Below are 16,535 nucleotides of genomic sequence, written 5' to 3'. Positions count from 1 at the left end.
GGGGGGGGGGCACCACGCCTGTATCTCCCCGGGATCTCAGGCGGACAGCAGAGGGGGGGCTCCAGGCGCCTTTTATCATATTGAACCCTGTTTGGTCTGAGGGCCAAATTTGGTTTCAGAGATGCTCTCAGGGGCAGGGTGGGGGGATTCCCGGGGTGGGCAGGGGTCAAAGGCCAAGGGCCAGGCCCAAAATGCCCCAGACCCCAGCCCATTTTAGCCTCAATTTCTCTTCCTGCCAGCAACTGTGCCTCAGGGGAGGTATTTCAACGTTTCCCTTTCCTTCTTAAACATCCGATCCTTTTCCAGCAAGAGTTCCTGGCTGCCTCCTTACACCGGCAGCATCTCTGAACAGTCAGCCAGGTAAAACCCCTGGCTGAGCCCCGAGTGGGGCCGCGAGGGAATTTTCCACCCTGGGTTGGATGACCTCAAGGGGCGCCCTTTAGACGGCCCTGTGTGTGTGTGTGTGTGACTTCAGTTGTGAAGCGCACAATCAACACCTCCCTGCTCCACACACTTTTCCACGCTCTGCAGCTGCTTCTGCCTTCCTGATATGTTCGAGATAAACAAAAAATCACCCCCGTTTGCCCACCCCACACCAGAAAGGGGCGTCCTGTGCGCACGGCACGTTTTGCCTTTTCAATGTGCTCGAAGCCTTGCGCCGTTGCCACTGCAGCTGGAAAGCGGCGGACTTCGCTTCTGCTGCTAAACACTAGAAAATAGAACACCGCTTTGTTAGAGGAAAGGACCCTCTCTAAGGTAAACGTAATAAAATGAGTGCCTTTAACGATGTACGTGCCTGGCGCACCTGATCGTAAAACCTTTTTTAAAAATAAAAGAAGGGATGATGTAGCAACTGGCATCAGTCCTGCCTCTCCCTTGAAGCCAAGTCTCTCTCCCTTGCTATATGCCTCTGCTCTCTTGCACGGCTGATCTCTGCATCTGCCCGGGCTGTGGGATCCCAGACGGGACCACTCCGTCCCACCGTTGAGTTTGCTAACCGTAACGATGCAGACACACGCAGGCACAAGCCATCCATTTGCCTAGAACTTTTGTTTATTTCTTGCATTTGGCTTATATACAAAACCGTGCCTTGAACTCGGCGCCGATGAAAACTTTGGCTGCCACCTGCTGGATGAATCCGGGAGAGAGAGGGAGGCTGAGCCGATAGTTTCTGCTCCCCCAAAGAAGGGATGTTTACGGTTTTGTTTGCCTGCAAGGATGCAGAGGGCTTGTTAGAGGAGGTGATTTCGCTTTTCTTTCTTTTTGCTGCCAACTGACTAGTGTATAATACGAAACTATAGCAGCCTTGTTCAAAGGGTAGGGCTAGAACCGACGGATGGAGGTGGCAGGGAAGCGGATTTTGGCTAAGCATTAGGAAGAAGGCAAGAGCCTTCTGGAGGCAGGGCAGATTGCCTGGGGACAGGGCGGGCTCTCTTTCACTGGGGGTTCATAAGGAAAAGCCGGCCAGGCACCTGTCAAGGGTGCCATCACAGCAAGATTCCTGCACTGAGCCAGGCGGGGTGGACCGGATGACCTCCGTGACCCTTCCGACCAAAATGTCAATGACTCTATAATAGTGAGGCACTTTGCACATTATAAGTTGTTGTTGATGTGCAGGACATTCGCTCCAGAGCTCCCTGCTCTCTCACTTCAAACTTTCGCTCCTGCAACTATGATGGAAAAACAATAAATGCATGAATAATTTCTTTTTTCTTTAACTTTGTACAGCTGGAGGTTTTATATTATGTTTTTATTACGTTGTATCTTGGGGGTTGTGCTTCTAGTGAACTATCCAGAGAGCTTTGGCTTTGGGGCAGAAAGGAAATGGAATGAATGAAAGACAAATATTTGTGTGTGTGTGTGTGTGTGTGTGTACATGCATGTGTGTGTTTTGTGTTCATGTGTATTACTTTTGTGTGTGCTTGCTTGTGTTTTTGTCCTTGCGTTGTTTCGTGTGTGCATGTATGCATTGTGTTTATAAAGACACACAGTCCAGAAGTCAGGGATGTTGTCATTACATCCTGCACTGAACAGGTCTTTGAATGGGACCCCCAGAGGTCATCAAGTCGAGCTGTCTGATTCTTCTCTCTCTCTCTCTCTCTCTCGACTCCATAGCCTGGAGCAGAGAGGGATCCCTTTAGCAACCTGGCTCCAAGATCTCCTTGCTATTTTAAAATTTTAAAAATCGAACCCGGGACCCCCTACCTCCAACGCAAAGGCCCCACAACTGAGGTAGGAGGCCCCACGCACCTCTTCTAAAGTCGGACCCTTCCCATCCCAGGAACTTCCTTTCTAGCCTACTAAAAGGTCTTGGATTACAACACCCATTGTTCCTTGCCCCTGGCTAAGGCTAATGGGAACTGCACTCCAGCCCGCATCCATCGGGCCACACCTCTCCCACCTGCTGCCTTCGCTCCTACCCGCACACCGATTTGACCTCTCTGACCTTTTGCTGTCTAAAACCGTGGATCCGTTGCACTGAATGTCCTCCTACCCCCCCCCTTCTCACCAGGGCTGAGCCAGACGCCTCCCGTCCGAAAGCGGCTCCCCAGCGTCTCTGCCTCCCCCTCTGTGGCTTCGTCACAAGCACTTGAGGATGTAAAGGTTGCAGGTTGTCCCGCGCGGGCAGTCACACAGCTTGCCAATGCGGGCCCCTTTCCGCACCGCGCACGGCTCCCCGGCGTCGCACTGCAGAGAAAGAGACCGGGGGCGGGGGGGGGTGAAGGTGTCAGGGCGCTGGGCAGTCTGGGTTCTCTCATGCGCCTGTCAGAGACAAATGTGCAACCCGCCCCACATCACTTTCACATCCATTCGCTCAGAAGACTGTCCCTGCACTTATCCGTGGATTTTTTTTTTAATGTATATATATACATTTTAAAACAGTATGCAGGGAAATATGCGTTTCCCCCACATACTGTTTTAAAATGCACAATTTTAATATGCTTTTTAATCTTTTTACTATTTTATCTTCTATGTCGATCACTCTGGAATCTTTTTTAGCTACGCAGCGTTATAGATATATTGTTAAATAGTTTTTTAAAAATGCATTTTTATCCTGTTTTTGAGCAGGCAACTTGACCTCACATGTGCAAATGCTGGCAGTCAATTAAATACTGTTTTGAAATTGTGAAATTTCAACGAAACAAAAAAGAGGAAAAGGAAAAAAATATAGCGATATAATTGCATATGAAGTGTGTGTGTGTGTGTGTGTGTGTGTGTGAGAGAGAGAGAGAGAGAGAGAGAGAGAACAAATATTTTGTGAAGTGCCCAGAGAATTTTGGCTATTGGGTGGTATAAAAATCTAATTTTTATTTATTATTATGGTATTAATAAAAAATATGGCTTTCTAAGCAAAGCGGACCAATTATCCAAAGACATGGCGTCTTTGTGCCACGCGTTCAAACGTTGAAAGCGTTAAGTACTCAGTCCATCACATTATGTGATATCTTAAATTCTGATCTGCACAATTAGTTCCCAGTTAGTGCAGTTGGAGCTGGGCCAAATGAGAGACAAATTGGTCTCAGAATCTGCAAAGCTCATAAACCATAAACCATAAGCATTCAAATCCCCAGGGGAGGGTTAAGGGCTTCTCTAGTTTTCTGAATGGGAACCTAAGCTTGCGATGAGTGTGAGCATTCAACCATGCTGAAAATCTCCGCTTTTAAAATCAAGGTTCTAGTCCATAGGGCTCATGGGGAAAAGGCTGCCACCCACATGGCCGTGCCTGCTGAAATATCAGGAGGAAGATGGAGCAGTACGGAACACACACCGCAACAGGTCTATTGCAAGGGCCGAAAGAAACCACACACCTTGCTCTCACACTTATTTTAATTTGATGTCTACCTTGCCTTTCTACCAAGAAAAATGGCACTCAAGGTAGCTTTCAATCATGAATAAAACTTGATTAAAACAATAAAAAAAACAAATGCCTTAAAACACAGTTAAAAACACAACCATCTTGATTAAGCTGAGCTTGTGCCATATGTCTTTTATTACGTATTTATTATGTATTTATTACGGCATTTATATCCCACCAGTTTTTCCTCCAAGGAACCCAAGGCGGCATACATAATCTTCCTCCTCTCCATGTTACCCTCACCACAACCCTGTGAAGTGGGTTGGGTTGAGAGTCTGTGACTGGCCCAAAGTCACCCAGTGAGTTTCCACAGCCGAGTGGGAACTAGAACCAGGACCTCCCAATTCCAACATCTTAGCCACTACACCACACTGGCTACATGCGCAAACACGCCATGGAAACTGAATAAAACTTCACCAGGCTCTGTAGCCCATGTGCACCAGCCTGGGGGTGCATTCACGCGCAAGTCAAGCCAGCCCGAATTAGTCCAATCTTAGATGTCAGCTTGACGAAATAAAAACAGCACGGTCCATTGCTGTTTATTTTCACTGTCGTGCCTCTCCCACAGGGGTGGGAATTTGAGGTCCTCTACATCTTGGACTGCAGGCTCCCGTCCTCCTTGATGGAGGTTGGAGACTCCAACAATATCTTGGGGACCCATGGATTCCCGACAGCCCGTCTATAATAGTAAATAGGTTACTAGATCCCAGGATGCCCATCCCTCATTGTTAGAACCCAGCGAGTCCTAAAACAATAAATGCAATAAAGGACAATAACCCCCCAAAGGGCAGGTTCGAGGCTGCCCTCACGGGCTCCTTACCGACGGGACCCAGCCAAACTTCTTCTGCATGGACGGCAGCCGGCTGTTCCTCAGTTTCTCCAAGATGTCATGCAGAGCTCCGATCTGCAAACCAAGGTCTAGTATGCTCAGAGAAACAAAGAGTGTGCAGCCATCAAGCACGTAAAAAAAAAAAAGCATGACGCGCGGAGAGCGGGTACCACAGTGAGAAGATGGAATAGGGAGAATTCCCAGATAAACAGCCTGGAAGAGGTCTGTTGCCAGACAGACAGCAAAGAGGCTTCCAGCACCTTTAAGGTGGACAGATTTGGAGCAGCAGTTGCCCTGCAGTGGCCAGCTAACAGGAGAGTGTATATGGAAGGAGTGATGGGTGGGAACTTGGGAAGCAGTTAGGCCTGTGAGCAGCTGAGGATCCCGTGCGCCATGGAGTATATAACATAATTTGCGATGCTACTTGGTAAAGCAAATGCCGTGTTGAGTCGTTGTACAATTTGTTTTTAATGGACGCGGATTTCTCTCCTGTGTTTGCTTAGGGGTCCGTTCCCTATGCCTGATGGAAAAAGCGCCAGTCTCTGGCAAAAATAGAGCTGTTAATCTGTCAAAGGTATTGTGAACCGCCCAGAGAGCTTCGGCTATTGGGCGGTATAAAAATGTAATAAATAAATAAATAAATAAAATTGACTTTTTATTTTTATTCCTTTTGGTTCCTTCAACTTCGCCATTTTTTAAAAAATCTAGTGAGTTATCAAACCACTGAATCTTGCCTTGCACGAAACTCAGTGCTGGTGTTGGGAGTGAAAATAATAATAACCTAAATGTCTATACTGGTGTGCGTTTGAGAAAAAGTGAGTAGAACAATTTAAAGTTACAACAGGCTCGAATTAGCTGTATTTACAGGAGCAAGTATCTCTGATACCAGAGGGGGGAAAACACGTTTTAAAGAGAAAGGCACTTTGGCATCTGCCCCCATTTCTTTTGGGGGTTTCAGAGCTTCTCCCTCACGTACGATCCTGCCTGTTAGACAATGTGAACATTTTAATTTAAGTTTATTTGGTCCACATTTGCTCTTCTGGTGGAGACATGCACTTATTCAGAGCGATCCGGATTAAAGGCGGCCCAAACTGCCGAAGACATTTAAAAGAGACTTAATTCATTTGAACGCATAACTTAATCCGTGGGATTTGATGCCAGAAGATGTGATAAAAAAAGGGGGAAGATGTGTTTTAAAAAAGGGGGAAGGGGTGGTATTTTCCCTCCATTAGCAATGTCACAGGGGTGCGAGCTGATCATTACATAATGGAAGCGGCAGCACCCTCGCACAAGTGGGCAAAACATTGGCGTGGGCCTCAGACCTTTGGCCCGATCTAGCAGGGCTCATCCTGGGTTACCTACAAATACACATTTTATTCATGGCTACCCTAAATGGGTTTTAGCTGAACACATATTATTATTTATTTATTTCATTTCATTTCTATACCGCCCAATAGCCAAAGCTCTCTGGGCGGTTCACAAAAATTAAAACCCTGAAGAGCATAATAAAACAACCAACAATTTAAAAACACAAATACAAAATACAATATAAAAAGCATCCTATCACACATTGTTACATAAAAAATTAAAATTAGCTGAACTCCGTACAGCAATTACTCTCATCCTGGGTTACCTAGGGAGGTTGTGGGCTCTCCCACACTAGAGGCCTTCAAGAGGCAGCTGGACAACCCTCTGTCAGGGATGCTTTAGGGTGGATTCCTGCATTGAGCAGGGGGTTGGACTTGATGGCCTTGTAGGCCCCTTCCAACTCTGCGATTCTATGATTCTGAGCGCAGAGCAAAAGGTGGGGAATCTCGGCGTGAAGGATTCGCATGACATCTCAGCTCTTATGGACAAGGGCTAGAGCTGAGGTCACCTTAAGTGCCCATCCTGGTGTCTTCCACGCTGCCTGGGGATGATGGGAGGTGTAGTCCCCACACACCAAGAAGGCACCAGCCTATCGTATACATACATTATGCCATTGCTCCAAAAACTTCCACCCCACCTGCAAATCTCCGGCCCCACGGATTCCTTTACCATCTCTTGCGCCTCCTGGCTTTCCGCGGCCCCGGCTTGGCCCGCCGCACCCCGGATCTCGGCGGATTCCTCGCAGGCGCCCATGAGCAAGAGGACGGAGCACCCGAAGCAGAGCGCGGAAAACCGGGAGGTGGCCATGGTGCTGAAGTCCGCCGCGGATTTCCACTGGGCAGCGCCAGAGACCCGGGCGGCTCTCTTATAGCCGAGGCGCGCCTGGCCTTGACCCGTTTGCCCGGAGCGGATTGGTGGGAAGTGTGCGCGTGTGTGCAAATAGAGTTTGCCGTTTGAGTGGTGCTGGAGACCTCAATCTTCCACCATGGCCCTTCGTGCCCGGCTGCCCACGAGGGAATCACCCCCTGCTCCCATTTCTGACGCATTTCTCGAAGACCGTAGAGCAAATATAGCGGTGTCCCCTCCCACCCCTCCGCCCTCCCAAAGGGCATTTTTGGGGACAGGGAGGAGGGGAAGGACACGAGGTAATTTGGCCTCTTCCTGGCGCCACGGCAGGTCACCCAATATTCAAACGCAAACATCCTCTGACTGCAAAGTCTGGAGAGAGAAATGGGAGCACAGCCGGGTGACATCTCTGTGATAAACCCAGAATTGGGCAAAAGGCGGAATACAAATAAATAAAATAAATAATAATTAATAAACCCAACCATGTCTCGATGGCGAGAGGGAGGTGTCAGGAGCGCCATGCCGGATCGGAACAGAGGTCCGCCTGGCCTCACTTCCCGTCCCCCCTCCGTGTCCAACTGGACACCCCAACGGGTAAGCCCACAAGCCATGATGGCCTTGTAGGCCCCTTCCAACTCTGCTATTCTATGATTCTATGATTCTAAGCCAGGAAGACCTGTGGCGATTTGGTGATAGACTACCCTGAAGATAGGAGGCTCTCTTAACTACCACTCAGCTGCTGTTCGAACTGCTCTCTGTGACTTTATCATCTGTTTTTACTCTCCTCATCAGGAGACGGTCTGGATCCAGAGGTAGGTTGTTAGATTTAAGTGTCTCTGCCTAATGGCTAGGCCTCTCTCTCCTCTGCTGTCTGATCCATCTTTAAGGAGACAGTAAGAGCCCCATCATACGATACCAGTGAGCTCACCTACTCAAGCTTCTACAGGCTGCCAAGAGAGTAGCGCTCCACCAGCCTTGATGAAAGGCAACTTCGTCTTTTTCCTCTACCCTCCTCACCTCTTTTTCCTTGCGTGTCATGACTTTTTAGATTGCAAGCCTCAAAAGGGGTCTTGGAGCAGCTTACGTATAATCAACAAAACCGGCAAATATAGGATGAGAAAACGTTCACTTCGAACGGTGTGTTTGGAGAAGAGAGGAGGCATCATGTACGTTTGCCACGGAGGGGTGCGTGTGGGTGTGTGCATCCAGGAATAAGAGTTGGCAAAGGAGAAAAATACCCTCAGCATCTGTCTCTTTATTATTATTTAAAATAAAAAGCAGTACAATGTCATGTTTTCCACTGCAATATATATATTTTAAAGACTTTCAAAACCAGCATTACAGAATAAACAAATGTGGAACCTTGAACACAATTTTAAACGGCATATGCTTTGTGTACTACAAACCCCCTCATGCTGGCCAGGAATAATGGGGTTTGTAGTCTGACCCATCTGGAGAGCACCACTTGCTGATGTCATAGCAAATTTTGTTAGCCTTTAAGATGCCCCACGACCTCTTTGCTGCTTTTGTGGCAAGAGGAAAACACAGCTACCCTTCGGGGAGCAAAACTTAACCGAAGATTTGTATCCGGCATAAATCAAGGAGAGAAACTTTGTGCTCTGTCATTCCTCGGCTGGAGAAGAAAAGAGGCGAGTGATCCTCTAATATTTACCAGAAAAAAGCCGGCGTGTTTTGGGATCCCAGGGGAAATGGCGTGGGGGGGTTAATCCCAGAGAGATCAAGCAGGCCAGAATCACTCATCGGCCTGCACAGACACCCAGCAGCTTTGAGCAGGTTGGGGAATTTGGGGAGGCGAAGAGCTCAGGAAACGGCTGGCAAAGAGCCCTGTCAAGGCAGGTAAAGGATTGGGCCTGCTGCACAAAGCGCCGTGGATCAGCAGGCTTAGTTCAGAAGACAGCTTCATCCCAGCTCAGATAGATGGTGTCAAAACTGATAGCTGCTCACAGCCCTGGATGTGATTCCACACTCGGGAGACGGCCCACGTGCAGAGAGAAGCCAGGCAGATGTGGGGTGGAAGGGTGTGAACACGGGGTGTATCCACCCACCCACATACACACACACACACACACATGCTCCAAATTCTGTCATTAATACACCCATGTCCATAATTCTTACATTTGGACACACTCAAGGTCCAAATTCGCTCATACACACATCCAAAGTATTCACACACAGACACGGGCCAATTCTGTCATTAACACATCCAAATTCATTAACATGCACACATCCCGAGTATTCACATACATGCCAGTCCAAGCTCATTCACACACACACAAAGTATTCACACAGAGAGCCAGGGGGTGGACTAGGTGAACTCCAAGGCCCCTCCCAACTCCATGATTGTATGCTTACCACTGGCGTTTTGCTTGGGAACCGCCTGTGCTCAGCTTTAGTGTCAACACAGGGGTCAGTGAAGAGAAGCGGTGTGGGGCAGCCCCTGCTGAAGTGAGCCATCAGATTTTTCTCCGCCAAGGGATGCCACGTTTCCCCGGTCTCCAGGGAGCAACCCTGAGTCACTGTTTGCGGAGACTTTGTGGATTCAAGAGATTAAAAAGAAATGGAATCGTGTATCACGGCTAATAGCTGAGCAACAAGGAGGGGACGGAGCAGGAGGGGGTTCAGCTATTTCGCAGACAGTGCTGAGAATCGGAAATTGGTTTTATTTGGAAGATTGGGTGTACCCAGAAAATGACATGCAGAGATCCAAAGATCCAACTCCAAACACAGCTGGGGGGAGAATCCTCACTGATATGCACCAAAACCTCAGCCAGGATAGACCCCAAATGGGGCTGCCAGAGAATGGGCCAGACAGCTCTGCAATGGAGCAGAGACCAGTGTGGGCAACGCAGCTGCAGCTGCGACCTTCCGGGCCCAAATCCCACAGCCCCCTTCCCGAAACCCCACCCCAAGGGGCGTACGGCTGGCCCCTTTCGGCTCAGGATTCAGACTGTCTTTCTTTTTTAAACCCAGCTGTTTACAACATTTATTTATTCACCCATTTCATTTGCACCCTTGTCTTTCTCCCAGAAAAACAGCACTCAGGCAGCTTCGGATTGATGCGTCTCACTGATACGCTGCTGTTCAAAGGATGTAGCGGTGGCCACCAGTTTGGATGGCGTCAAAAGGGGGTTGGATCAATTCCTGGAGGCGAAGGCTATCCAGGGCTCCTAGCCCTGATTGTTGTGTGCTATCTCCAGTATTCGAGGCAGGAAGCCTGTGTGCCCCAGTTGCTGGGGAACATGGGCGGGAGGGTGCTGTTGCACCATGTCCTGCTTGTTCATCCCTGGCCGATGGCTGGTTGGCCGCTGTGTGAACAGAGTGCTGAACTAGATCAGCCTTCCTCAACCTGGGGCGCTCCAGATGTGTTGGACTACAACTCCCAGAATGCCCCAGCCAGCTTGGTAATGTACAATACCAAGAAGAAAACCCTCCTTCTGCCTTTCAGTCTAACTTTTTGCAATGCAAAATTAAATGTGTCTAAAGAAGTCGAGGGAGAAACTACTTTTGCACGTGCAACTCGCGGACGTTTCTCCCTTGCCTTTTGTCACCGGCTTCTGGGAGCTGACGTTTGCATTGCCCCCATCACTCCATCTACCAATGCTGCAGTTTGAGATGACAAGGACTACAAGTCCCAGAATGCACTGGGCTCCTGTGATGATGGAGTCTGCAGAGCAGAAGGGGCCATCGGTTGATTTTGCACAGCGCCTCCTAGGCAAAGGAGGTCCTAACTGCAACAACAAAAAACCACTTTGGGAGGGGTGTCCCGACCCACCCACCCCCAATATATGCACACATTTAGGGCTGTTTCACACGTGGCCCAGGTGTTCAATCAAGCCTGATGTGCCTTCCTCCTGTGTAAGGTCCAAGTGTTTTCAAACACCTGTTTCGTTGTATTGTACATGTATTTTACATTTATTTGTTGTATTTTAAAGTTATTATACACCTAAACAAGGATCTTATGTAAACGCTTTGGCTGTGGGGCGGTAGACAGATGCAATAATAAATAAATGAATAAATAAATAAATAATCTCTTCAGTATATACACCAGGCTACGCCCTTCCGCTAAAAATGAGCCAAGATACCAGTCCTCATGGTTCTGATTCAAGGGCTGATTTTAAAGAGGAACCTGGGACAGCTTCCTTATACAGAGTCAGACCCTGGGTCTATCTAGCCCAATATTGCCAACACGGGCTGGCAGCTGCGGCTCTCGGGGATTTCAGGAAGGATTTTTTCCTAGGCCTACCTGGAGGTGCTGCCGGCATCATACCTGCGACGTCTTCCACGCTAAACGTATGTGCTGCCCACTAAAGCTGCAGCCTGCCTTGCAGGTCATTAGAAGATCTGTACAGGTTGTGGTGAGTTTTCGGAGCTGCCTCAGAGGGAGAATTTCCCCGCAAACCAGCTTCTCCCATCACTGAAGGGAAAAGCCAGATGCGACAGGATTTTCTCTTTGGCGCCCTTCACAGTTCTGGAGTGCCATGTGGGAAGGGGGAATCTCATTCTCCCACCCCTGGAAAGATCCATGTTCCTCCCACCCACCTACCCAAAAAGAAGATTCAGTAGCTAGTGAACGTTGCTTCTTGCATTATTTAGAGGCCTAGTAGGGTCCTGTTTTACTCCAGCGAAACCTCCGCCTCCCAGGAGCAAGACCCTCCTTGAGAAGTGATGCTGCTGAGCCTGTCGCTATAGCAACGGCCATCCTCACTCCCATCCTCTGGTTGTCATAGAAACCAGGACGGAGAGCCATCCATCCTGCCAGCCACACCTGTTTGCCGATTGGGGGCGGGGGGGAAACGGGGCCACAAGCTAGAAAGTCAACATTTCTGTGGAAAGGAGGAATCAGCGCTGGCGTGTAGTGAATATTTAACAAGAGGTAGATAGATTTTATTTATTCGTTAATTCGTTATTACATTTCTATACAGCCCAATCCCTGAAGCTTTCTGGACAGCTCAGAACAATTAAAAGCGCAAAGTGCATCACGTGATATAATATAAAATGTAAGAGCTTAAAACGACAATATAAAAGCACAAACCAAAATGAAACCCATCAGCAATGCAGAGATTTAAAATAAAAGAAAAGATGTAAAACACCAGAGCTAAAAGACTAAATAGATAGGTGACCCGGGATAGTTTTCTTAGACTGTTGCTGCAAAAACAAGAAAGAGAATGTGGCACTTTCAAGGTGAACGAATTTGCTACAGCAAACTTTTTTGTGAAACAGCGTCTCCTTTTTCAGGGGCATGGGGGCGTCGTTTTAATTTGACAGGGGAACACACAATATTCTCACTGGCACACTGGTAGCACATGGGCTGGACAATGAAATAAGTGTCTAGTTCTACATCCAAGTCAGGAAAAAACCCACAGATGTGCTAATATAGGATGTGTGAAATCTGCATCGAAGGTTTTTTCGTGGGTCGTGAGCTAAAGAGAAGCCAGCGGCGAGACGCTGCAGCTAAATAGGCTAATGCAATTCTGAGCGTAGGATCTAGATTGGGAACAGTTAGGGTGCCGCTCTGTTCTGATTTGGTCAGGCCTCAGCTGGAATAGTGTGCGGCTTCTGGGCACCGCGATTTTGAGAAAGATATTGCTAAATTGGTCCAGGTCACTAGAGTCATTCAAGAGGCAGCTGGACAACCATCTGTTGGGGATGCTTTAGGGTGGATTCCTGCATTGAGCAGGGGGTTGGACTTGATGGCCTTGTAGGCCCCTTCCAACTCTGCTATTCTATGATTCTATGAAAAAACGCTGAGGGAGGGTCTGAAGATCGTGTCGCAAGAGGAGGGGTTGAAAAGGGTGTCTTTAGTCCAGAGAAAAGGTGACTGAAAGGCAATAGGTTTACCAGCTTCGACACCAACACCATCTGGGGGAGGGGGGTTGGACTGCCAACTCCCATCATTCCCGGCTGACTGGGGATGATGGAAGTTGGCAGTCCAGCACCAGGTTGGGGAAAAGCTGTGTTAGAGAGAACACTGTGACTTTGCAATGCCACGTTTTGGCAGCAGGGGGCAGCAGCCGGCTACTTTTCCTGCCCTTTGAAACTGGGATAATTATTTAATAAGGTCATAAAGCCGGTTTCTGCCCCAGTTCTAAGCAGCTCACCTTCAGGTCACCTGGCCTGGTGGTTTCACAAGCCGCCTGCGCATGGAATGAGAGCATCTGCCTCCAATGCACGACATGCGCCCGTTTCTCTGGGTCCTGCAAATCCGGCCAAAATTTTATGCAACTCCCATCACGTCTCCCCCTTCCTCACCTTTTTATTTTCCTAAGCGAAAGAGTTCCAAACACGGCAGCCCCTCAATCACTTTGGTCACCCTTTTCCGCGCCCCTTAAACTCTTTCAAGCTTGGAGTTGTCATCTCCACATCCTGTGGCAGCAAGTTCCGCAGGTTAACGGGAGTATCGTGTGACGAATCCGCCCAGAGAATATTAGTTATGGGGTGGATTAGAAATGTAATAAATAAATAAAAATGGTTCAGTTTCTCCCGGGACAGCGATGCAGTGATGGAGACATGCAGCACCTGTTGGCTTTCTGCCTGTTGTTAGGGTTGCCAACTAATGAGGAGGAAACTGCCTTTCCCGTTCCTGTGTTTTCAAATGGCGCACCGATGAACAGGGTCAGATTTTCACAGCATGAGGACAAGACGTACATGGCCTACCAATAGTTAAACTATGGAACTCACTACCACAAGATGTTTGTTGAGCACAGACTTGGGCGGCTTTACAAAGGAATAGACAACTTTGCAGAGGAAGAGAAGGCAATCCATGGCTGACCTGATGGCTTTGCATCGCCTCCATTATCAGAGGCAGTATACTGGGGAACATCAGCGAGAAGGGACTATATTGCGCTCATGTCCTGCTTAGGGACTTCGCCGGGTGGCCGTGGGTTGATCCAGCACGGCGTCTCTTTATATTCTGATGTTTGGAACGCACCCCGAGACATTTCTTAATATCCCGAATAAATCCTGCATTGAGCAGGGGGTTGGACTCGATGGCCTTGTAGGCCCCTTCCAACTCTGCTATTCTATGATTCTATGATCTCTTCGGAAAGAAAACCATTCAGCCGATCCGTCCATGCATTTGAGATTATCTTTATTCCTGGGAATTATGGCAGCCAGGAGAAAGGCGTCAATCCTTTGCAAGAAACTAGTCCTCCTTGACTTTTGAGCGGTTGTAATATAGTGATGGTGAGAATAATCTCTCACCCTAGATAGGAGTGGATGCTGGTTATGGGTCCAGCCACCAGGGGGCAGGCTCACTCTTTAGGAGTTCGCTGGCAATGCCCTTACTCAGGGCGGAAGCACCCATGGGTGCTAACCATGGGTCCTGTATCAGGCATATAACAAAATCCACCAGGGGGGATATTTTCGTCACAATTCCGAGCCCCCGCCCCAATCTCATATACGCTAATAAATCAACAAATGCTTTCCTTTGATGGTGCATTGCTAGAATTTATTTATTTATTTATTTATTCCTTCCAAGGAAGCGATTAACACACTCCCACCCACCACATGCTTCAACCGCCTTCGATTCTCACGACAACCCCGCGAGCTTGCAGGGGCGACCTAACCATTGGGCCACACTGTCTCTCGCCCATGTTTATCACAGCATTTCATTGCAAAAGTTTATCAGATGTGTCAACGAGAAGGTTACAGACCCTTTTTATAAGCCTCTCCCGCGATTCTCAGGTGACATTGGCACCTGGGGGGATGGGGGCACCCAGCGAAACAGCAGGGCAGTCGGAGGGAGGGAGCACGGGGAATTCTTCACACCTTGAATCATGGATCTGTGGAACTGCTTGCTGCAAGTTGGGGCAGGAGGCAGCACCAGTTCCAGTCATTGTGCACCAGGCAGGGGTGGGGTGGCTCCGTCAAAACCAATTTGCTGTAAGGACCACTCAGCAAAGCCTGCGGGTCCAAGAGCAGTCAACCCCCGGACACTAGTTGTTGGGGCGCCTTGACTTGACACCCCGGCTTGTGCTCTTCTTGGGGGCACCTTGGACCCCCCCCCCAAAAAAAACCTTGGTTCTGATGCAGCCAAGCAATCGTTTTATCCTGAGGGCAAACTCTTCCAAGTGGAGCCTCCAGATCCAGGACGGGTCTACCCCTTTGAGCTTCCTGCCCTGGCTGTCCCCTGTTGGAAACAGGATACTGGGTCTGTTGCTGCTGCAACTGGCCTTTTCTTTCCTTCTCCTGTCACCAGCGCATTGATGCATCATCTTCATCATCTTCATCATCATCAATTCCCTTTCTCTTTTCCAGCCCAGGGCTTTGGGGGGCAACGCAACCCCCTTTGCCCCGATCCGATCCACGCTCGCTGACTTCGGGCTGAGTCACAGGGGCGGTTGTGCAACTGCCGGATCACGTTTCGCCCGTGGGTGATCGGGGTCAGCTGCCTTGCAAGAGGGCTGAGGCACCTCTCACCCACTTTCGCCGGGGATCCAGGACAAGACTGAACCCCCCCCCCTTTCCTCTTTCAGCTGTGTCACCCCCCTCCCAATTATGCCCTAATTTGATGACTCGGCGAGTGACAGTTCCTGGTGCAATTTGGCAAGACGCCCACCCTGCAGCCCTTACACGCGAGTAAACAAACCCCGAACGGAGAGGGTCTTACTCCTGAGTAAACATGCGCAGGATCGGGCTACCAAAGAGAAAACCGCCATTCGCGGGTGCTTTTTGTTTTTCTCTAGCGTGCAAGCCTATCCGTGTTCTACTCAGGAGTAAATCCTATTGCGTTCAGTAGGGCTTACTCCCTGGGTTGCAGTGCAATGCGCCGCCCAGTGCAAGGGGCGTCCAGGCTGCCTGTTTACTCGGGAACAAGTGCCCCCCCCTCCACTGAGCCTGATGCATCAGGATCGCTCCCTTTACCCAGAGGAGCCCTGTTGAGATCCAGGGCTCCCGTTTCCGAGCAAACAGGCTGGGGGGCTTCCCCCCCCCTCACCCCGTCCTTGCACAAATTAAGGGAGGGTCATTCCGGGAAGGAGGAGAAGGGGGGGGCGACGTTGCAAAATGTCTTGGGGGGGAGGTAAGTAATGCAAAATGGACACGTGACTTTTACTGCACTTTTTGCTTGTTTTTGCATACGCATTTGGGGGGCTGGTTTTGTTTGCAAAATGCACACCCTTCTCTCTCTCTTGTTTTGCAAGATGCATGCAGAGAGCGAGGGTAGAGTTTGGACAAGTTGGAAGCCCGGGTGATGTGCGGCCCAGAGATGTGGCTGATTCACACACACACACCCGTCCTCACACCCCAGCCCACAGCACAGGAGGTACAACTTTTCCCTTCTTCTTGCCGAGGGAGGTGTGTGTGTTTTGGGGTGGGAAGAGTGAATGACACCCCCCCTTCTCTCCCTCCGATTCTACATTTCCTAACTCGCCCTTTTATATTATTTTTTTTGCATCTGATCAACATCTGTTTTGTTCCACTGTTGCAATATTACTGGCAAACAAATCAATAAATAGCCAAAGCCAAGAACAGGAATTTCCACGCAGGCTTTTAAAATCTCCACATTCCTAGTTCCCAAAATAGCTCCGTGTAAAAGGGCGAAGGCGAAGGCGGGGGGGAGCAGTCACTCCGCACCTCAGGCTGGGATGCACTTTTTTTCTATTTGTAAATTTCCTC

General features: G+C 49.1%; 1 protein-coding gene across 1 annotated transcript; it reads right to left on the bottom strand.

The window, feature by feature from the left end:
• Nucleotides 1–2,580: 2,580 nt before the first annotated feature.
• Nucleotides 2,581–6,860, bottom strand: LOC134413163 (cocaine- and amphetamine-regulated transcript protein-like). Its single transcript, XM_063147292.1, has 3 exons — nt 6,723–6,860; nt 4,677–4,760; nt 2,581–2,688 (listed from the first exon to the last, which is right to left on the bottom strand). The coding sequence occupies exons 1-3, from the start codon at nt 6,858–6,860 to the stop codon at nt 2,581–2,583; spliced, it is 330 nt and encodes a 109-aa protein (XP_063003362.1).
• Nucleotides 6,861–16,535: the final 9,675 nt, after the last annotated feature.

This window comes from Elgaria multicarinata, chromosome 23 (genome assembly GCF_023053635.1).
Source record: "Elgaria multicarinata webbii isolate HBS135686 ecotype San Diego chromosome 23, rElgMul1.1.pri, whole genome shotgun sequence".
NCBI classification, from domain to species: domain Eukaryota; kingdom Metazoa; phylum Chordata; class Lepidosauria; order Squamata; family Anguidae; genus Elgaria; species Elgaria multicarinata.
This window is presented reverse-complemented; position numbering and strand designations above follow the sequence as displayed.

Bases quoted from the DNA above. Each gene is read 5' to 3' on its own strand.
- LOC134413163 (XM_063147292.1), bottom strand. From the start codon at position 6,860: ATGGCCACCTCCCGGTTTTCCGCGCTCTGCTTCGGGTGCTCCGTCCTC. The intron at 4,761-6,722 runs GTAAAGGAATCC...CTTGGTTTGCAG, and splicing joins GCCAGGAGGCGCAAGAGATG to ATCGGAGCTCTGCATGACAT. The intron at 2,689-4,676 runs GTAAGGAGCCCG...CTTTCTCTGCAG, and splicing joins AGTTTGGCTGGGTCCCGTCG to TGCGACGCCGGGGAGCCGTG.